The 22,303-nt window shown below is 43.2% G+C and overlaps 2 protein-coding genes and 1 long non-coding RNA gene across 6 annotated transcripts; 1 reads left to right on the top strand and 2 right to left on the bottom strand.

The window, feature by feature from the left end:
- Nucleotides 1-90: 90 nt before the first annotated feature.
- On the top strand, nucleotides 91-12,466 carry LOC116873352. Its single transcript, XR_004383796.1, has 2 exons — nucleotides 91-533; nucleotides 12,271-12,466. It is a non-coding gene; the product is annotated as an uncharacterized LOC116873352 (long non-coding RNA).
- On the bottom strand, nucleotides 701-2,678 carry TMEM139 (transmembrane protein 139). Of its 3 annotated transcripts, none has more exons than XM_032867111.1 (3): nucleotides 2,531-2,678; nucleotides 1,339-1,588; nucleotides 701-1,120 (listed from the first exon to the last, which is right to left on the bottom strand). In XM_032867111.1, exons 2-3 carry the CDS (start codon nucleotides 1,569-1,571, stop codon nucleotides 739-741), a joined length of 615 nt encoding a protein of 204 aa, XP_032723002.1. In that variant the 5' UTR covers nucleotides 1,572-1,588; nucleotides 2,531-2,678; the 3' UTR covers nucleotides 701-738. The 3 variants fall into 3 exon arrangements, with proteins under 3 accessions (XP_032723002.1, XP_032722981.1, XP_032722992.1); XM_032867090.1 differs by having other exon boundaries at nucleotides 2,507-2,677; XM_032867101.1 differs by lacking the exon at nucleotides 2,531-2,678 and adding an exon at nucleotides 2,075-2,118.
- Nucleotides 12,467-14,721: 2,255 nt separating the features above from the next.
- GSTK1 (glutathione S-transferase kappa 1) lies at nucleotides 14,722-18,959 on the bottom strand. Of its 2 annotated transcripts, XM_032867070.1 has the most exons (8): nucleotides 18,834-18,959; nucleotides 18,191-18,272; nucleotides 17,863-17,991; nucleotides 17,471-17,571; nucleotides 17,267-17,302; nucleotides 15,523-15,639; nucleotides 15,056-15,149; nucleotides 14,722-14,799 (listed from the first exon to the last, which is right to left on the bottom strand). In XM_032867070.1, exons 1-8 carry the CDS (start codon nucleotides 18,903-18,905, stop codon nucleotides 14,750-14,752), a joined length of 681 nt encoding a protein of 226 aa, XP_032722961.1. In that variant the 5' UTR covers nucleotides 18,906-18,959; the 3' UTR covers nucleotides 14,722-14,749. The 2 variants fall into 2 exon arrangements, with proteins under 2 accessions (XP_032722961.1, XP_032722970.1); XM_032867079.1 differs by lacking the exons at nucleotides 14,722-14,799; nucleotides 15,056-15,149 and adding an exon at nucleotides 15,246-15,370.
- Nucleotides 18,960-22,303: the final 3,344 nt, after the last annotated feature.

Here is a 22,303-nt window from a genome sequence, read left to right on the forward strand (position 1 = left end):
TAGCAAGCACTAGAGAGTGTTCTTCAGCCCCTGGGCAGAAACTGCTCCCTAACTGGAGCAGGGGCGGTCTCAGCTTTGATTAGTTTTGCTTACCCAGGAGGCTGGGCACACTTGGTCACACTCAGCCCGCACTGCCTGTAGACACAACTATTCCACCATTCTGTCTATAGGAAGTCTCCCACCCCTCTCCAGCAATTGTCCAAGGTAAAGACAGAGATTTGTGGGTGACCTTGTATTTGAAAATACAATAGGGTTTGGGATCAGAAGAGTAGAGTTTAAATAATTTTTATGCTGTTTACTGGCAGTGTGCCCTGTGCAAGTTCTTAAACTTCACTGTCCCTTGGAACCCTCATTTTTCAAATAAGGGTATTAACATCTCATATGGCTGGAAAGCCTAACTGAGCTGGTAGAGAGAAGCACCCAGAACAGAAACAACAAAGTTGTCACTCAAATGTTTCTTTTCTTCCTTATCCAGATTCTCTGGATACACCTCCTCTCACCCTCCATTTAACTCTGGAAATACAGGATATGGGGTAGGTCACTGAACGTTACCTGAATACTCAAATGGTGCCACACACATCCCCGCTGGAAAAGGCTTATGATAGCCTGACTCCCCTCTGTGTTCATTTCCCCACGCAGAAACACAGTTCCTGACACATAGCAGGAACTGGAAAAATGTTGGTTCAAATGCATGAATGGGTCTGGTGCAGAGATGATAATATATCATGGGAAAGTCTTTTAGGGGGGTGTCCAGTTGTTTTCAAAGAAAACATCATCATCCGGTTGATCAAAGCTGACATCATAGGCGGGGGGTGGAGTAAGAGGCTCCAACGTGGGGTGCACCCCCAAGCTCTGCAGATCAGGAGCAGTGGACATGACCCGGGGTCCCCGAAGCCGGAGGCTGACTGGAACTCTTCCAGTCACAGACCCCTCTGAGCCCACTCGCCTTCCTAGTCTGGCTCTATCGGGGCCGTCTGGATGGCTAGGCTGTCCTTCCTCAAGTCCTGGAGGGATTACAACACTGCTGTAGGGGGGTGGTTGATCCAGCTGCTCGGGGTGGCATTGTGATTCCAGCACCATAGCTTCTTCATAGGTTGGCACCTCAAAGGCTTCATTGTCGCTGAGGGAGAAGAAACAACGTCACTGGTGACCTCCTGAAAGGAGTCCTTTTCCCCTTTACTATCTTCTATTGGCAAAAGACCCTCCTACCCCTGACCCCACCCACCCCCTCATAGATAAAAGTAACAGGAAAGCAGAGCGGTATGTCAGAGATTAGAGGGATACAGGGGAAAAGAGTCCATCATGTATTCCTAGAATTCCGCCCACCCCTTAACTCACCGTGCATTGCCCGAGGCCTCTGGGTTCTCCGTCTGCATTGATCGGAATCCCCATTCCAGAGAACAGGCCAGGAGGCAGACAAACAAAAAGAAGCCACCCAAGGCGAGAAAGAAGTAAGCAACGGGGGCGATGTCTGGCTGTATGCCCAGCAAAGCCAGCCCCAGGAGGAAGGAGGTACAGCACAGGAAGAGAAGCGGCTTCTCCAGTCTCCCCCACAACTGGCTTGGGACCATCGCCCCTCCCCAGGCTCCTGCAAAAAGACAGTATGTCTAAACCAGCAGTTGGCAGTTGATGGGAGTCCGCCGCATCAGATTCCAAAGTAACCATATTAGACACCTTTAGGTTTTAGGTTCTTCAATCTCAAATCAACTGGCCCAAATATATGATCTTCAAGGTTCCCTTCAGTTTTATAATTCTCTCTAGGATCACACTGCTGTCCCAGGATATCAGCATGTGTGGAGTAGCCAGGAAATAACCCCAGCAGCTTTCATGGCCCTCCCTTTCTAACTTCTTCCTTCTCTGCAATGTCCCTTCCGGCTCTATCTTTCTACACCACACAAGACTCAGTGCCCTGCCTGGGGCCTCAGTGCTCAACAGCATCTGTGGAATCCAGGTGATGAGGCAGGCCCTGCCTTTTTTTCTGTTAATTGCTCTGCATTGGACCTCCACCCTACCCACCCCCATCTTCCCAGTTAGACCCTGTTGGAGAGGGAATTTGGGGAGAAATACCACTTACCCTGTCTGACCCCATCTTCCCATTTCTTCCACTCAGCCCATGCTCTGGTTGAGGGGGAGAAAGTACACACGGATACAACAAAGGGACACAACTATGAGAATCTTACAAAGGCCTAGGGCAATGGACAGAGGCCCAGATAACCCCTGATCTCTCCATATCTGCCAGGGTATCCCACCCTCTATGGGCCTTAACTCAGGAAGCTCAGATTTCAAGTTTCCTGCCTGTAGTTACCGCAAGGGGTAGGAAGCTGGTGGGGAGAAGCCTTCTTTTCCCTCTGCAACACAGCAGCAACGCCTAGGCAGTTGTACCCCAAAACCAACCCATTAGGAATTCCCTGAACTCTGCATAGCAAGAAGCCACAGACTCTAGGTAGGGGCCAGATCCCCTGCTTTAACCCTAACCCCAATCCCATGGCCTTCCTACCCTTCTCACCGGTGTTAGGAATTCCTCCCTCACCTGTCCAGACCGACTCCGCAGAAAGTAGGTTGTAGGGGAGCGGGGGAGCGGGGGTGGAGCCCAGTGGCTCCACCCACTTTTCTGTTCCAATCCCTCAGTTCCTGCGCAGGCTTCCTCCTCCCCTTTCTGTTTACAACTGACTTGTTACTGCCGAACCTTGATTTTTTTTTTTTTTTTTTTTTTTTTTTACACCGTCCACCCTCTTTTTAATGAGAGTGCTCCTGCGTCCCCGCCCTCACCCCAATGATCTTTGTACTCAGGACCAGAGTTCTATTCAGTTTCCTCTTCTCAATGCACACTGCCTTGTGAGTAGTTTGTGTTGTATTTAGTTAATATATTTTATGCCTAGAGCAGAGGCCACGGTTTATTTAATCTCTAGATCACATAGTGCTTTGCATGATTTGCTGTGGGCATGGAATGGCCTGTCGTGCTTCAGCTGCCAAAGTACCATTTCTTTGAACTTGTTTTCTGCAGACCTGTAAGACGTTTTTGTGTTTGCTTCTTGGCCCAGTTAACTCTTGATTCTTCAAAAGCCAGGTCCATAGTGATGCCTACTGTGGAGGCTGTCTCCACAGTGTATCCACAGCATTCCTTCCTACCCCCGTTCAAACCTTTAGCTGTTTATATAGTAACTTTTCTGTTTTCCACTGTGAGCTTTTCAAAGTGTGTAAATGTTTCAATAAATTCTGAATCCCTGCAACTGACTTGGTAGGTGCTCACTGAACAGTAGAATGCTCTCATTCGAAGGCTGCCATCTTGCCTGGCCTCACCACCCCCTGGAGATCCAGAACCCACTCTTCAAAAAAAAAAAAAAAAAAAGTTTTATTTATTTATTTGAGAGAAAGAGAGAGCATGAGCAGGGGGCAGGGGTAGAGGGAGAAGCAGGCTTCCCATTGAGCAGGGAGCCCCACATGGGGCTTGATCCCAGAATCCTGGAATCCCAGAACTCTGGGACCAAAGGCAGACACTCAACCGAGCCTCTCAGGCACCCTTATGACCACTCTTAAGGGGAATTATGGTAATAAGTCTAGGTGATGCAGGTACTGGGAGGTGTAGAGGATGGGCATACTTTATTCTTGAGAGTCAGAGAAGGACACAAGGCTGGGTTCCAGGGCTTCATAGTATTATCATTGGACAAACCAAGGGGAGTAGGAGATAATGGGGCACAAATCTAATCCCAAGGACAGTTGTGGGGCATAGCCAGGGCTGATGCATCAGAGGATGTGTGGAGTGTGTGAGTGTGTGTGTGAGAGAGAAACAGAGACATACAGAGTGGGAGAGGAAGGGAGGGAGGGAAAGAAGGATGAGGGTGCCTGGAATGGAATGCAGGTGTGTGTACTGGTGGAATGTCAATAATGATTCTTTGACCAGATAAAGGATAGGGAAGAGATGTAAGAGGAAGGCTGTGGTAGTCCAAATGAGCTGTATCCCTATAGGAAGTGGGAACGGAGAGTAGGGGGAGAGCTGGTTGTTGTTTTGTTTACATGAATTTCCTTACTGTTCATCTCATATAAGGAAAGTACGCCTGGGATCAGAAGGATTTGCATCTGGGGAGCCTGGCTGGTTTAGTTGGTAGAGCAAGCAACTCTTGATCTCAGGGCCATGAGTTTGAGCCCCATGGTGGATGCAGAGATTATTTTAAAATAAAATCTTAAAAAAAAGAGAAGGATTTACATCTACAGTTAATATAGTAATAGAAGGAAATTGGTCAAGAGTCACTGGTATGTATGACAAGTAAGAGGGCTTTGTTAAGAAGTGCGTTCTGGATAGCGAGATGGGGGGGGCATGTAGACTGAGAAGCAAGGGAGTCAAGGGGGGCGCTGAATGTCTACGGTGTGAAAGGATTTGCAGTTGGGAGAATGAGATCTTTGTAGCATAAGGTTCTTGGTTGTCGGGAGCCTACACTAGAGAGACTTGCTAGTTAAGAACCAGTTCCAAGTCAGGAAGGCTGGACTGTGCCTTCAATATATTCTCTATCATGATAATTTTAAATAGATTTTCTAAAAATTCCATTTTTTATACTGTTACTTTTTATTTGAGAGAAAGAGAGAAGGGGCAGAGGGAGAGAGAATCCTTAAGCAGACTCCGTGCTGAACATGGAGCCCAGATGTGGGGGTGTAGGGTGGGGGCTTAATCCCAAGACCCTGAGATCATGACCTGAGCTGAAATCAAGAGTTGACTGCTTAACCCACCCAGGCAACCCTAAAAATTCCACTTGTTAAATATAAAATCTTGCAAAATATTTAAAGGTTATAGAGAAAAAATATCATCCACAATCTCCTTATTCTATCATGGCTGTTTAAAATTTCTACACATTTCTTCTAGTCTGTCCACACACTGGTTGAAATGATCTTTGGCTGAAATCAGAGTACTCACCATTTTGTATTTTTTTAAATTAAATATTGTATCACATATAGTTCACCTTTTGATATAGTCTTTGTTGTGGTCATTTTTAACAGCCACATAGTATTTTATTGAATGGATGTACCATAATTTAACATACCTTTATGTTATGTTACTTAGTTGCATTGAGTTTTTTTTATTCTTTTTTTTTGGTCATCAAATGTTTCAAGAGACAGAAAGTAGATTAGTGCTTGCTAGGCACTGGAGAGGGGGAAGAATGGGGATTAACTGCTAATGGATTTCTTTTGGGGGTAAGGAAAATGTTTAAAAATTAGTAGTGATGCAGGGCACCTGAGTAGTTCAATCAGTGAAGCATCTGATTTTTGATTTCAGCTCAGGTCATGATCTTGGGGTCATGGGATGGAGCCTCTCGTTGGGCTCTCTGTGTAGCCTGCTTGGGATTCACCTTCTTCCTCTCTCTGCCCTCCTTCCTAAAATAAATACATCTTAAAAAATTAGTAGTGTTGCTTGCACAACTCTGAATATGCTTTAAAGACCCACTGAATTTTTTTACACTTTGTAAGGATGAATTAGGCCTCCATAAAGCCATTTAAAGAATGATACTACAATGAACCTCTTCTTACATGTTTTGCCTTATTTTTAGATTATTTCCTACTGTTGAATTCCAGGAAATGTTATCATTGAGATTTTGTGAAAGCAATGAGAAAGAAAGCTTTTGTTGAATATGTATGGCCAAACTTTTTCCCAAACATTTTACTTTCCTTTTTTCTTCAACTTAGTATCCTTAGCAAAATATAAATGCTAAAGATACTATTGGTCATTCATCCTGTTTTCTACTTGCCTGTCTCTACAAACCACCGTGTTAGAGGTCAGATTACTGCCCTAGGTGGACCCACTATGCCCACCTCATTTTGGAAGGGAATAGTGAAGGGAAATGGGAGGTGGGGGAGGGGGAGAAGCAGAGATAATTGACAGACTTCTGTGAGAGGTAGTTAATGTCTACCACCGAGCACTTCTGTACACCTCTGTATTCTTGTGATTTTGTGTTTCTGAATCTGAGTCTGCTTTATACTTGTAGCCAACACGTGTGTTTTGTGTATTGCTCACTGTGCTAAATGCTTTACACAAATTAAGTAATTTAAAATATAACATAATAAGAGGTAGTTGCTATTATTATGTTCGTTTTATAGATGCGATCAGAAACTTGAGGAAAATGTATAGCTAATAAAGGTTGGGGCCATGATTTGAATCTGTAGTCCCACTCCAGAAACCTGACTCTTAAACATTATGTCATCCAACTCTAAACACACTTTTTGGCTGATTTAGTAATGATAATTTAACAAAACACCTTTGACATTCTAAAATTATAACTCTGGGGTCTTCCCTGGACATTATTTTCCCCACTGTTTGGCGTCTTAAGGCTGATCTTTAGAGAGCAAAGGCAGCAAAAGAGAGTATGAGAAGATTAAAGAAAGTTATCAATATATAAGGCAAGAATGGGAAATTATGGTTGCAGCCCCTGTATCGGGATGTTTATCTTTTATGAGCTAATTAAGACGGATTACAAAAGGTAAGACTTTTACCTGAATAGCTCTAGAAGCCCAATGTGCAGGTTAACTTTTTAAAAAACAGTATAGGTGAGAAGACAGCGTATGTGTGTGTGTACAAACAAATTGGCCCAATCTCATTTGATCCTTGACAATCGTGTGCCTGAGTCTGATTATCATTTTCATGTTACAGAGGAGGAAATCAGCAGAGAAAGTAGATTTGTTTCGTTAGAATCAAACTCAGAGTCTTTCCCTTTTAACTCAGGTTTGAGTGTTTCTCTTTGTGTTTGTTGCCTCACTCACAGTGTTTTCAAATGTGTAGGAAAGGTGGATAATGATTTAATATGAAGTGTATCAGCATCACTGGTTATTTCTGGGATGGAAATGCTTCCCATAAATGATGAATTCTAAGTACGTAAGGATAAATACGCATTCTTACTCTCATCAACTCGGTGTAAAACTGCACAAAGCTCACTGGGAACACACGGAACGAATATGAGTTTCAGGCTGTCCCTCCATCTCAGCTATTCGGCACTAAGCCACAAAAAGTAATTCTCAAATTTGAGAAGTTGAGTGTGGTTGTTGCCCAGAGACAAAAAAAAGCATTGTGTTTATGAGATGTCTGCAGATAGCGGCAAAGGAGTCCCACATGAGTATGTCCCTAAATAAGAGAAAACAGAGAGGTATTTGTGGTTGTGGTTAAGCACATATTTTTAGAGATGTGCAGCCCAGGTTTCAAATCTCACTCCTACTGCTTATTTGCTGTGTGACCTGTAAGCTATTTCATCTTTCTGCATGCATGAAAGTAGAGTTAAATCCTAGTTAACGTTTTCTCTTTTGAAATAAAATTTGTCTAGTGTTCAGCACAGATTTTTAGTGGACCACTCCGTAAGTTTTGATAAAGAGTTATACCTGTGTAACGCAAACTCCAATCGAGATGCGAAGCATTGCTATCATCTAGAAAGTTCCCTCATGCCCCCTCCCTGTCAACCCCATAAACTATTGTTTTGGTTTCTTTCCATCTATTATGCTCTTGAAAATAGTTTCTATTTTATGAAACAACAATTAATTTATTTAATGATAACCACTGATAACCATTTGGTTATCCAAGTGATAACCATTTAGTTTTTATCCAGGATTTTGCAATTCCTACCTTTGTATACATGTCTTTTTTTTTTTTTTAAGATTCTACTTATTTGACAGAGAGAGAGACAGTGAGAGAGGGAACACAAGCAGGGGAAGTTGGAGAGGGAGAAGCAGGCCTCCCTCTGAGCAAGGAGCCTGATGTGGGGCTCGATCCCAGGACCCTGGGATCATGACCTGAGCCAAAGGCAGACGTTTAACAACTGAGCTACCCAGGTGCCTCTATATACATATTTTTACTCATTTCTATAAATCAGAAAAATTCCTGAAAGTGAAGTTTTTGATATATATTGCCATATATATCAGTTATAAAGGAGTTATAAAAATTCACTCTCCTGCTCACATTGCAGGAATATCTGTTTGCCCATGGACTTGGATTCAATAAATTTTTACTATTCACTTGCTACACAGGACGCTCTAAGGTGTATTCAGTAGATCTGATAGGAATATCACTCTCTATCAAAGAGGTGATTGTTCTTAAGAGGAGAAACATGTACATAACTAATTGTAAGACAGGGTACATGGTGACAAGGAACAAAGTGGTGCTGTGCTTCCCAGCAGAGACTCGGCGCTGACAAGGGTGGGGATCTGAATGCAGCATGGATACGGATGGGGTTTGTTTATAGTCCTTTTACGTCCATCTCATCATTATGAATGGAGTGGATAATAAATACTTATATCATTGACTGGCAATTAGTGTATATTTGCTGAGTTAATGATTCATGATCTTTCAGTCCCTTGATCCTCCTTCCATTGCCTCCCCACCTTTCCAGGCTTTTTTCCATCTGGCATCAGCTAGAGCCAGCCATACCCTTGAACATGGACTTGGAGGAAGTTGGTCTGATGCAAGCTAAGGGTTTTAGTTTTCCCCAGTACCCTGCAAAGACATTGAAGGAACTCTCTGGAATTAAGGTCATGGGATGCGTGAGGAACAGTGGTCCAGTTGGCCTCCGAGCCACCAATCCCCTCTTTCCCTGGGGTCCAAGTGGCTACTTCTTTCTGCTTTCACTTTTGCTTAACCCTAGGAATTGTGGTCAAATGAAACACTGTGATTCCTCTGAGGAGAATGATGAATAGTGCACCCTAGGTTCGTCTTCCGGCTGGACTCCTGCTTTCTCTGTGCACCTCCCAACAGCATCCCTTCCTGCAGTCCCCATTCAGCTTCTCTACTTTGAGACTTCCCGTATCTCCCCCTTGACCTAGTTATCTCCTTCTCCTTTGCCATCCCCATCTCTTTTTCCTTTCTTTCGCTCATAGTCTGCTTTTTTTTTTTGGCTCATTTATTTGACAAGCAGTTACTCAGCATGTATTATGTGCTTACAGGAGCAGCACAGTACATACTTTGTGAGGTCTGGTGCAAAACTGGAAAATGCAGGGCCCTTAACTGAAATTAAGAATTTCAAGACAAGAGTCACCTGGGTGTCTCAGTGGGTTAAAGCCTCTGCCTTCAGCGCAGGTCATGTTCCCAGGGTCCTGGGATTGAGCCCCGCATCAGGCTCTCTGCTCAGCAGGGAGCCTGCTTCCTCCTCTCTCTCTGTCTGCTTCTCTGCCTGCTTGTGATCTCCATCTGTCAAATAAATAAATAAAATCTTAAAAAAAAAAAAAGAATTTCAAGACAAGGCAGAGCATCAAAGCAGTCATGAGGCCCTGTGTGAGTACACAAGTTGCAAGTCCATGAAGGCTTGCTGACCTTGTATGTACAATACTATGGGGACATGGTGAGAATGTGTAATATCACAGAATTGAAATCTCAGTATATTTTCTTTTTTAAAGGAAACTCTACAGCCACTGTGGGGCTCAAGTTCATGACCCTGAGATCAAAAGTTGTATGCTGTACTGACTAAGCCAGCCTGTCAGTACTTTTTCAAGACATTTTTATTATGGAAATAGCCCAACACACATAAAAGAGGAAAGAACAGTGTAATGAACTTTCCATGTACCCATCAGTCAGCTTCAGTAATTACATTTCATCTACTCTTTCCACCTCTCCCACTTTTTATTTTTTTTTAAAGATTTTATTTATTTATCTGACAGACAGAGATCACAAGTAGGCAGAGAGGCAGGCAGAGACAGAATGAGGGGGAAGCAGGCTCCCTGCTGAGCCGAGAGCCCAATGTGGGGCTCGATCCCAGGACCCCGAGATCATGACCTGAGGTGAAGGCAGAGGCCTCAACCCACTGAGCCACCCAGGCGCCCCACCTCTCCCACTTTTTAAAGGCAGCATGTCATTTCCAACCGATGAGAACTCTGTGCCCAGCCACCCTGCCATTATCATTTAATGAAATCAATATTAATTTCTTAGTATCACCAAATATCCAATCCATGTTATTTTCCCCCAGTTGTCTCAAAATGTGTTCTTACAGTTTGTACATTCTTTTAAGATATGCTATTAAGGCGCTGGCTTACTCAGTCAGTAGAGCATGCAATTCTTGATCTCAGGGTTGTTGGGTTTGGGCCCCACATTGGGTGTGGAGCCTACTGAAAAAAAATTAAAAAGGGGTCCTGGGGTGGCTCCGTTGGTTAAGCATCTGACTTGATTTTGGCTCAAGTCTTGATCTCAGGGTCGTGAGTTTGAGCCCCACGTTGGGCTCCACACTGGGTGTAAAGCCTACTTATAAACAAACTATTAAGGATAATATGGACATTTCAAAAACAATCCACTTAGAAAATGGGCAGAATCCATCAGAAAGGATGAATACCCAACCTTTGTATCAACATGGACGGGACTGGAGGAGATTATGCTGAGTGAAGTAAGTTAAGCAGAGAGAGTCAGTTATCACATGATTTCACTTACTTGTGAAGTATAAGGAATAAACACGGAGGACATTGGGAAAAGGAAAGGAAAAGTGAATTGGGGGAAATCGGAGGGGGAGATGAACCATGAGAGACTGTGGACTCTGAGAAACTAAGGGTTGTGGAGGAGAGGGGAGTAGGGGGTTGGGTGAGCCTCGTGGTGGGTATTAAGGGTACATACTGCATGGAGCACCGGGTGTGGTGCATAAACAATGAATCTTAGAACACTGAAAACATAAAACGAAATTTAAAAAAAAGAAAATAAGAGCAGAAGCGTATAAAGAGGGAATAAAAGAATAATTTTTAAAAATAAAGAGAAAAATGGGCAGAAGGTGTGAACAGATATTTCACTGAAGAGGATGTACAGATGGAGAAGTACACAAAAAGATATCCATTATTCCTTAGGAAAATGCAAATTAAAATCACAATGAGATAGCACTTACACACCTATCAGAATGGCTAAAATTAAAAAGAGTAATGACACCAAATGCTGGTGAAGATGCAGAGAAACTGGATCACTTACACATTTCTGGTGGGAAGGTTAAGATGGTTTGGCCACTTAGGAAAAATGTAGCAGTTCTTTGTACAATTAAACATGCACTTATCATATGACCCAGCAACTGTATTCCTGAACCCCCCAAAATGAAAATCTGCATGCACACAAAGACGTGTACAAGAATACTCATAGCAGGTTTATTTGTAATAGCCCTAAACTGAAAACAACCTAAATGTCCTTCAACAGGTCAAACAAACTCTGGCACATCCATACCATGGAATACTACGCAGCAATAAAAAGAACAAACCACTGAGACACACAACACCTTGCATGTGAAAATAAGCCAATCTGACGCCATTAATATAGCACTCTTGAAATGAGAAAACTATATGAAGAACAGATTAGTCATTGTCAGGGCTTAGAGTAGTGGGGAGGACAGAAGGTAGCCTAGCTATGAAATGGAAACATGAGGACCCCTTATGCTAGAAATATTTTGTATCTTGTCTGTGATGGTGGTCCCACACACATTACACAGAAAAAAAAAAAAAGACACACAAATGAGTGCACGAAAAAGTGGTGGAATCTGAACAGGGTTTGATGGAGTGAATCGATGTCAATTTCCTGGTTGTGCCATTGGGCTGTAGCTGCACAAGATGTTACCACTGGGGAAACTTGATGAAGGGTAGATGGAGTCCTCTGAATCATACCTGACATTTGTGTGTTAAAACATATGGACATTTCTGGTTGCACACACAGAAAAACCAGAGAATGGGAATGACAAAGGGGAGACTTTTCACTTTTCACTTGGTACTGTGTTTTTTTTCCCTTTTGTTTTACCGCATGCCTGCGAAACCTTCTGTTGTTAATAAATGCTTGTGTTTTGGGCCTGTAAAAAATAAAATTCTAGAAATTTTACTTAAGGAGTTTGTTTTAGAAGCATGTTTTTTGGTAAGCTTCAAATTTGAACTGCAATGCAAAAAAGTGGTTCAGTGAATTCTGAGTACTGACATAACTGCAAATTTTATATTGCACTAGGACTGTTGATGGAAGGGGAGGAGAGGAAGAAACTAATAGTAAGTATGAAACTCTTTGGGTTAGAAAAAAATTCCTTTATTTTAAAATACAGCTGCCTTTGGGGGCTTCCCCTTTTCTCACTGATAGTTACTTTGATGTGTCAACTGAGTAGGGGAAACTCAGAGAGCTGACAAAACATTTCTGAGTGTGTCCATGAGGGTGTTTCCAGAAGAGACTAGTATTTGAATCCACAGACTGAGTAGAGAAGGTGGCCCTCAGTAGCGTGTGTGGGGGTATCATCCAATCTGTTGAGGGCCTGAATGGAACAAAAAAGCAAAGGGCAAACTTGCTTTCTCTGCTTGCACTGAAACATGTGTTTTCAGACACAGCTGCTCCTGGTTCTCAGGCCTTTAGATTCTGGATTGGAACTATACCACCAGCCCGCTTTCCTGGGCCTCCAGCTTGCGGATGGCAGATTGTGGGACTTCTCAGTCTCCATAACCATGTGAGCCAATCCCTGATAATAGAACTCCTTTTATATATACCTATAAATAGTCTATTGTTTGTTTCTTTGGCGAACCCTGACTGTTGGAGTCTACTCAGCAGAAGTTCAGACATTATAATCTAAACTATATTTGTAAGGTTTAGTCTAGAAATTGTCTCATTCCTCCAGAGATTAAATTTGCTATAGATTAGGAAAATAGAATGCTAGACTCCTTGGAGGAAGATTGGGCAGAGCTGGGAGATATGAATCTACAATAAAAGATTATGTCACATTAGCCTGGGATAATATTTAGGATTAAGTTAAGCAAATGGTAACATTTCAAAAACAACTGTGCCTAAATGTGAATCTAAAACTTCTTTTATTTTTCCATTTAAATATATTTTTTCATATGTCAAAATAAATGATCATTTCAAAAAGTGTACAAATGAAATGGAAACATTTTGGCATATTTTATTCCAGGATTAATATATTAGTGTCCTCTATAATGTATTTTTATTACATCAAGACATAATTGAGATCCTACTAAGTAGTTTCATCTTTTTTCCAAATAATATTCTAAGAATTCCAATGTTGAAATTCTTTACAAGTAGAATTTTTGAGGGTGCCTGGGTGGCAAAGTCAGTTGAGTGATCCTTGGTTTTCGGCTTGGGTCATGCTCTCAGGGTCATGAGATCGGGTCCCATGCCGGGCTCCCCACTCTGTGAGGAGTCTGCTTGGGATTTTTCTTTGCCTCTCTGTCTGCCCCTCCCACTTTTGTGCATGCTCCCTCTCTCTCAAATAAATAAATCTTTAAATATATATATATATATAAAACTTCTTAAAGATTTTATTAATTTATTTGACACAGAGAGAGAGAGAGAGAGAGAGAGAGAGCACAAGTAGGGGAATCAGCAGGCGAGAGGGAGAGGGAGAAGCAGGCTCTCTGCTGAGTAGGAAGCCTGACTTGGGGCTTGATCCCAGGACCCTGGGATCATGACCTGAGCCAAAGGCAGCCCCTTAATGACTAAACCACCCAGGTGCCCCAAAACATATATAATTTTTGATGGCTATAAAACCTTACATCCAGGATGTACCATGACTTATTCAAACATCCTATTGTTATATATTAAGTTACTTGATATCACAGACACTATTGAGACAAGCATCTTTATTCACAAAACTTTTTCTCTACCACCATGCTGTCAGCATATATGAGAACTTCTATATGCTTAAATATGTAACTTCAATATATGAGAAGTAACATTTTAATTTGCTCTTATGTTTCTTATTGGACATTTTCCCATATTTTAAATTTATATTAACTGTACATGTCATGAAACCTTTGAAAAAGGGAGTGTGTATTTGGAGATGTACTTCTGGCCTTGGTGAGATTAGCCTAGTAAGGATCACTGGAAATCCTGGAGTACGCTGGAATAACAGAAGAGGGGAGAAGAGGAAAACTGCAAGTGAAGGGGGTTAAGAGAGGAAAATAAGCTCTGAGAGCAGAAAAAGCCAGAGGGCAGGGGCAAGAAATCCCCTCTTAATGCCTCTGGAGCCACTGAGCCATCAAAGACACATACCTGCTTCCCAACAGATGTCCAAGTATGGTTTCAGGGTATTGTCAACCAGGTCGAAAGACTACTGAAACAAAGGTCTTCTGATTATTGCACAGCTGGCACATACAGAGCAGGGCCTTTGGATAAATAATTGAGGGAGTGGGAAAGCTGTAGGTTTGTGTGGGAAGGAACAGGGGTTATACTAGGCCAGGGAGAGAGGCTCTGGGGTTTACTCAGGATCTGCTTTGTGGGTGAGCAACTTCCCAGGCCACGGCAACTTCAGCCTGTGGCCCTGTGCTGCCACCTTGCTCTGGTTCTGCTAGTCTGTGTCGTTGGAGCTGGTTCAAATATCTGGGCAGAAGCTTAGCCAAGTTCTGGCTTTTTCTGATCCTAGCTCCGTCTCAGGTACCGTGGCTGGTCAGAAGACCGTAACCTCCAAACTGGTTAGCTGCAAAATACATATGGCTTTTTCCATCCCTGAAGAGGGACTGTTTCCTCTCCTTCCACATAAGCTGCCCTGAGATGGGCAGCAGGGCTCACAGTATGGAAAGAGCTGTTCACCAACACCTAGAGTGGATAGGAGGTGACTGCAGGAAGAACATACAAACACCAGGGAGGACACAGATCCAGAAATATGATGCCTCATGGCATTATGTTTATTCTGAGGGAAAGCAGAGTTTGGGGCGACCCCCTCTACAACATCTCCCAGGACAACAGAGGAACCTCTATCAGAGAAACCAGAGTCCTAGTATCACACAGTGGAAGAAGGGGAAGCAGAAGGTCTGCTTTTTATCCCAATAGTTTTGCTTCTCCTGGCCATCCTTAAAGTCTGGCGTTTATGGCTGGAGGCACAGGGCCCATCCACTTCTCTCCTAGATGGAGAAAATCAGTCAGAGGCTGGCTCCACAAGCCCCGAGTGGTTTTCTAGGAAGAGCTCTGTTTGGCATCATTCTCTTCTATGGGGGTAAAAGTGGCCTTTTTCACATTCAGCCCTGAGAACCTCTGTGTATAAGGCTTCATTGCTGGAAATACATAGAATATTTTTTTTTGCTCTGTATCTGTCCTGGTCAACTGGTAAATGGGGGTGGGCTGGGGTTGAGGGCAGCTCACCATGAACCTGTAACTTACCCAGCAGGTGTGCCAGCAACTCCATCCGATCAGAGCCAAACAGCATGTGGGTTTGGTTATCCAGATGGGCCACTGTGATTGGCAACCCAAAAGCCTGGAGAGAGCAGTTAGTGCAGGGAGGAAGGTGATGGAGCAGGTGTTCATTATGGCTGGGATAGAAGGCTGAGTCGGTACTCGTCTGAGGTCATATAAGCAAAGCAGCCTAAAAGGTGTCTGCTAAGAGGCTCCACAGCTTTAGGAGTTTTCTGTTTCTAATTCTCAGATGCTCTGTCTTTCCTCTCACCATCTAGCTCCCTCCCTTCCTTTCCTTGGACTCTGGGACAAGAAAGGAAAGGATAAGGGTTGTCTGGACAGCTGGCAGGACTCATGTTGGGAGCAACTTTTAGAACAGGAGCATGGGGACCCAGCAGATGCTTGGCCTCAGTCTTCAGCACTGGGGTTGGGGACCCACATCAAGAATTGCTCACCCCATATTTACAGGCTGCCTCAGTGGTCTCCTTGAGCTTGTTCTTCACCTTTGGTGTTGAGATCTTTTCCAGAAGTCCCCGGGCTTGTTCTGAAGACATGCCAGCCTTCTCTGCAGCCTGAGGGAATGCGGTGGGGAACACAACTGTCTATTAGTGAGGTAGGGCTCAGAAGAAACTCTGGTCTTTATTTTCTGCTCCCATTTTCCTGGTAAGGCCTTTACTCACCCACCCACAGAGGTCTATCTTTGCTAAGAGGGCCTGTTTCCCCCCCACCTTAAAATCTTGTGATTGGTGGAAAGAACAGGGTGCAGAAATTTAAAGCCAGAGGGCATCTTAGAAACAAGCTCCCTAACTTATTAACCAAGAGGGGACTGCTGCCCAGAGGCAGTACATGACTTGGTTGGCATTAAAGAACTTGTTAGTAGCAGAGCCAACACTGGAATCCAAGTCTGGGCTCTTGCCTTTCTACTTCTCAGAATTCCTGAGTATCTTGTACTTTTTTTTTTTTTTTTAAATCAAGGGCTGGGCTATAATTCTCATGGCATTTCCCGAGGACTTTTGAGCAGGGCACAGGGAGATAGTCACCAGCAGGGCTTAACAAGAATAAACGTTTCTATTTGGGGTTTGTTGGTATCATTTGGGATTAGTGGTTCTCAATGTTGGCTGCATCCTAGAATCTTCCGAGGGGGCTTTTTAAAAATCCCACTCATAGGTCACCCCCTAGAAAAATTACATCATAATTTTTGGTAGGCAGTGCCCAGGTGCTCCAGGTGACTAAAATATACAGCCAAGGTTGAGAACCACTGTAGTCTGACCTCCTCAACTTGGAGGGGGAGACGGAAAGTCATGAAGTATATTCTGATGTGACAGGGTCTTTGAGTTGGCTACATGAGAGAATTGTGTCCCAGACCAAATGTTCAACAACAGGGAAACAGTTAAGTAAGCAAAAGAAGGCCCACTGAATGGACTGCTGTGTAGAAACTAAGAATGATACTTTCAAAGAATTTACAATGGTATGGAAAATGATTGTTACTCAGTAATAGAAAGACAAGCCTGTGCATATACTTTGCAGGAATAAAAACACCGGAGGAACACATTGGTCATTCTTTGTTGATTTGCCATTTTATGTATTAAATCTGAATATACCTCAACTATCTTTTGTAAACTGCAGGGAAAATACCATTTTGAATTTCCTGATTTAATCCCAAAGACAAACTTACTTTTTATACCCCCATCTATGGCTGGCACACATTTAAATGTTTTGAGCTATTTCCGTGTGTTTCCACTCAGGCTTCTGTGGGATTCTGGCTTGAGTCCGTTATCTCTCTCTCTCTTTTTTTTTTTTTTTTTTTTTCTTTTTAAAGCCTGTCTGTAAAGTCTCATGCTTTCTACTCTGGATATATCAGTGAGGTCTGGTGTTGGGAGTGTTTGGGGCCAATACTTCATCTCTCCCCACCTGGGGGTGCCAACATGTAACATCTCCCTCCCATTGAGTTCTTTCATGAAATAAAATCTACCCATGTAGAATTTTGCACTTTCCCTTTCAACCATGAGATCTATTCTTTTGAGAGTCCTCTGAGTTCCAACCTTTCAGGAATTTGGCTCCTCAAATACAGATATCCTTTCTCCCCAAATAACTATGACCTCTTCCACCCAATATGAAAACTGTGTCCTCTTTGCCCCTAAATGTCAGCTATTTTCAGCTTTACTGTAAGAAGGGTGGGGACAGAGCCAGGATACTCACAGCCAGGATGCTCTGGGGCTCCGTGATGTCTTCATCCTGCGAAGAAGAGAACACTAGGCAGGAAGGGGGCAGCGAGGGGTGAGATGGGTGGACAGTAGGCCAGTGAACAATGGGCAGGACCAGGACTCTGGAAATCAGGTTCTAGGGGAAGGTCAGCACGTTATCCAGGGTCTCCCAAGTAGGTTCCCAGAGCTGTGCCCTCACCCGTGACCAGACACGCATCCATAGTTCCCTGGACACTTTCTCCAGCATCTCTGGGTGTTCCATGCTCACAGCAGTGAGGAATCTCATGGCTGATAAACTTCCTGTGGGGCAGAGGTACTCAGAGGCAGGGTTCTTCTAGCTTGTTTCCCATGGAGGACAGGCTCTTTCCTGCTTCTGACACCCCCAGAGCAGCTCAACTGCCCTCACCCTCCCACCCAAATTTCTCATAACTGGTGTACCCTGTCTTCTTCCCCTCAGGTCCCCACAAGCTGCTGGTCACTCAGCGCTGACCTGTGTTTTCCCACGCTTTGTTTCATTTCATGTAGTTGCCAGCCCCTACTTCCTGGCCTTTGCTGCCTTCCACTTGATAACCCATCTGTATCTCACTCTACCTTTTTCAAGGATAACAGAGAAGAAATCCTTGGGCAACTGCATGGGAACCTGGACATACTGTCCCAGGAGCCTGACATCATTTCTCAAGTACTGGGCTTTGCGGGGAAGCAGAGCTGGTGGCTGGTTTCCTGCAAATGGAAATTTGGGCACACTGGTGAGAGTCTACCTGAGGGTCCCAGGCCTGGGGGGACCCCTACCCGGGTTTCAGCAGAGTGAAAATTACTAGCTGCTGGTGCCTATATAAAGACCCGTTTGAGGGCAGTCCCCCTGGACCTTTGGAAGCTGCCCTCCCTCAAATCCCTGTCCCAAACATTTTTGCCTTCACACCACTGTCTTTCATGATCCCTGCAATGAAGCTGGGGCGCAACTGCAGGCTGATGTTCCAGATGTTCTTATACCGGCACAGGACCTGAAGGAGCAGAGGTGGAGATGGGGAGCCAGTATGTAAGATGGACAAAGTGAAAATGGCCTAGGGAGGGGGAGGGGTGTTCTATGGCAACTGATTAGCCAGAAGCTCTAAGTGCAGAAGAGTAAGGGTTATGCGAACACCCTAAACGATTTGTTTTTAAACGGCAAAACTCCACTCCCAGAAATCAATCCCATGAACTTTGCTCCGTCCCAAGACATCGATCCCAGGATCTTTGCTCAGTGGACAGCTACCATCCTATTCTGCACGGCACCCCCACCCCCAAACTAACCTCGGAGTAGGCTAAGAGGTGGGTATGCCATGGATTTCTCCTTGATTCTTTGGAGTTACCCCCCACCCCCTTATTCCAAACATTCGTGCGAAACCACTGCCTTAGGCTATAAAGGGTCGATCTGGAGCCAGCGACCGTCTCCCGTTTAGAGACATAAAGTGACTTTCAACCCTGGCTGGTAGCGCCAAGAATTTCACGGTCCCCGGGCCCCGCCTCCCCACTTCCTCTGCCCTTGCCCTCCAAGCCCCAGCCAAGGGGGCTCCCGGAGTCACCTCGAAGCCCAACCAGGAGTAGGGGGACAGCACATCGTAGAAGAGCTCCAGGGTGCGCGGCACGGGTCCCATGCTGCAGCAGCGCGCGTTTCCCTCGGCCCGCGCGGCGACCCCGCCCCGCTTCCCGGCCTGCCCGGGAGGACCGCCCCCGTCTCCGCTGCGCAGGCGCGCGAGGAAAACCGCCCAGGGCCAAGTGTGGCCGAAGGGCGCTTGGGGCTGGGCCCCCTGGGGAGGGCGTGACTCCCAGCGACACACCGCCCCCACCAGCACCCCCGCCCCGCCCCCGGCCGCTCCGCGCGCCTCCTGGTCTCCGCCGCTGTCCGGGGCCCAAGCAGGTGTTTGAGTTGTTTATTGGCCCTCTCACTTAGCTGTGCTGCTTTGGCAGGCCCCAGTACCTCTCTGAACCTGTTTCTTCGTCATTCCTCTTTAAAATGGACCTACGTGATGATAACCCCTACCTCGTATAGCCTTGTGAGGATGGATACATGTTAGTTATTGGCGTGACTTGGCACTTGCAGGAACTTTCTGAGACGGGGCAGGGGCAGAGTAAGAAGTGCCCAAATTATACATTTTTTGTACTTTTCGGAGAGTGAGTGCAGGAGAGAAGGAGGCCTCTCTGCCACGATAATCCCAAAGAGAATGGAGAATGGTGTGTCCTATTTCTATTTGTGAATATGTCATATCCTCTTACACTGGGATTAATTACATTTACTGCAGGGAAATAATTTCTTAAATATCTTTTTAATTTTATTAAAATTATTCTTAATGTTACTAATTTTATGAATTGGAAAACATAACAATAAAGATTCCACTTCTCATTTGTATTCATTAGAAAAACAACCTTAAGCTACTAGAACACAAAGACTGTAAACATTTACATAGAGTAGAACATACGAAATGAAACAAGGATGCTATTTTCACCCACTTGCAAATTGAATTAATTGCTTTGGAATAACTGAAACTGAAAAATTACACATTTCTCCAGTAATTTTAATTTAAAAGTATCCAAGAGCAAATTTAGACCCATACTAATATTTTATTTTAAAAGTAAGTCATCACTTATTTTTAAAAACTTTAATATTTAGGAATGACTTTGAGATTTACAGAAGAGTTGTAAAGATAGTACAGAAAGTTCCTAGATACCCCTTATCCAGCTTTCCTTAACGGGGACACCTTACATAACCATGGTGTGATGATCGAAACTAAGAAATTAACGTTGGTACATTACTATTAACTAGATGATGGGCTTCATTCAGATTTCATTTTTTCCACAATTATCCTGTTCTGTTCCAGGATTCATTCCAGGCTACCACGTAGCATTTAGTTGTCCTTCTCTTTAGTCTCCTCCTATCTGTGAAAGTTTCTTGACTTTTTCTTGTGTTTCTTGACCTTGACACTTTTGAAAAGTATTGGTCACGTGTTTTGTAGAATGTCCCTCAATTTGGGTTTGATGTTTTTTTTTTATGTCTAGGCTGGGATTGGAATATTATGGAAGTATACCACAAAGGTGAAGTGCCCTTCTCCTTGAATTATGTCAGGGGTTCCTGATACTAACATAACTTACTAGCCATGATGTTAACCTTGACCTTTTGGGTAAGGTGGAAAAAACTGTCAGGTTTCTCTATGGAAAAATCACTGTTTCTGCCTTTCCATAATCTATTGTTTGGAAGGGAGTCATTAAGTACAGCCTAGTTTGGAGGTGGGAGTACTGGCTGAGTAGATTAAGCCCATCTCTTGGAGGGAAGGACATAAAAGAATTTGTGGCTGTTTCATAAAACCACCCATATTTTTGGGGAGATATGTTGAAGCTATGAAATGTCCTGTTTCTCCTTAAAATTTCACCTGCCAATTTTCTCATTCATGGTAAGGTAGATTTTGCCTACAGCAATTATTACTATGGTGTTCTAATGGTGATTTTCTATTTCCCTTGTTTCTTCTACGTTTATTAATTGAAATTCTGAAAGGAGAATTGTTCCATTTATGTATTTATCTATTAATTCAGTCATTTATTTATATCATATGAACTGATGAATATTTTAAGAATCATAGAATGGTAAAACATTGATCTGAGTCTCTACATCCTGCTTCCATCTACTATTAGTATTATTATTATTATACTGGGCTCTGAGTAGGAATAACAGAAAAATATTTACACTTCTTTACACATGCTGAGAGGAGTGCCTAGGTACTGACTAGAATTGTTGGAACAAGAAATAGTGGTGTAAGCCAATTATTTACAGTTGCAAAAGTAACTAATAAAGGGACTAAATATGATGTGATTATCAAACTTAGGAGGGGTGGAAAAGGGGTGGGATATGTAAACCAAATCCTTATCTTTCATGGTCAATGATATTGTCTACATTTGAATCATCATTAGAGCTTTGATCATGTAATTTGGAATTAAGTATTTGAAACCACAAATGCTTTAAATAAACTGCCTTCCCAAATAAGTAAAAGATGGATTGTCTGATAAATGGTTTTGGGTCATCTGGGAGGTTAAAACATAATGTAGCTGGGCCCATACATCACACCTTATGCAAGGAACATGGCTAGCCTGATTGAATATTTTATTTTAAAAAAAGAAACCTCTAAAGTACCTGAGGAACTTATGGAAAAACCTTTAAAAAAATCTGGGAGTAACTGGGGCACCTGGTGACTCAGTGGTTTAAGTGTCTGATTTCAGTTCAGGCCATTCTGGGTCTTGGGATGGAGCCCCAGCATCAGGCTTCTTGCTCAGTGGGGAGTCTCTTTGTCCCTCTGCCTCTACTTCTGTCCCTCCCCCTGCTTGTGCTCTCTCTGTCACTCTCTTAGAAAAATAAAATCTTCAAAAAAAAAAAAATCTAAAAGTAGAGACCCCTTTGTTAGCGGTGATACTAAATGTAGAAACTTTAAAAGATTTATACATTCAATTACATAAAATTTAAAAAATTTGGCAAACTCCAGTAAGTCAAAAAATAACTGGGAAAAAATATTTGGGTTCATTTCATAGTCAAAAAGCTAATTATCCTAGTGTAGAAAGAGCTACAAAATCAATAAAAGAACAGAAGCCCCTTGGAGAAACGGGCCAATGATATGAACATAGACAGAAATGGACGCATGGCACATAAAAAATTGTGTTTGTATATACTTTTAAAAAAGTTGTGAATCAGGATTACACTATGATATGTTTTTATTTATCCAGTTGGGAGAGATCAAAAAGTTTGATGACTCAGGGTGTTGGCAGGGATTTGTGGAAAATCATTGTCTTATGCAACTGGTGGGTGTGTAAATCGGTACAACCTCTAAGGAGGGCAGTTTAGCAATATCTTTCTATTTTGCAAATATACACACCCTTTGACCTAGCAATTCCATTTTTAAGAATTTATATTATAAATATGTTTGCCTTCAGGCAATATGATAGGCTATGGGTTTATTTATTATGACATTATTTATAATAGCAAAAGTTTGGAAACTACCTAAATGTTCATAGA

Source organism: Lontra canadensis, unplaced genomic scaffold, assembly GCF_010015895.1.
Source record: "Lontra canadensis isolate GAN:19392208 unplaced genomic scaffold, GSC_riverotter_1.0 scaffold2, whole genome shotgun sequence".
Lineage (NCBI taxonomy): Eukaryota > Metazoa > Chordata > Mammalia > Carnivora > Mustelidae > Lontra > Lontra canadensis.

Bases quoted from the DNA above. Each gene is read 5' to 3' on its own strand.
- TMEM139 (XM_032867111.1), bottom strand. From the start codon at position 1,571: ATGGTCCCAAGCCAGTTGTGGGGGAGACTGGAGAAGCCGCTTCTCTTC. The intron at 1,121-1,338 runs GTGAGTTAAGGG...CTTCTCCCTCAG, and splicing joins GAGGCCTCGGGCAATGCACG to CGACAATGAAGCCTTTGAGG.
- GSTK1 (XM_032867070.1), bottom strand. From the start codon at position 18,905: ATGGGACCCGTGCCGCGCACCCTGGAGCTCTTCTACGATGTGCTGTCC. The intron at 15,150-15,522 runs GTGAGCAATTCT...TGCTCTCTCCAG, and splicing joins AGGCAGCCTGTAAATATGGG to GCTTTTGGGTTGCCAATCAC. The intron at 14,800-15,055 runs GTAAGTTACAGG...TTCTCCATCTAG, and splicing joins GTTGCTGGCACACCTGCTGG to GAGAGAAGTGGATGGGCCCT.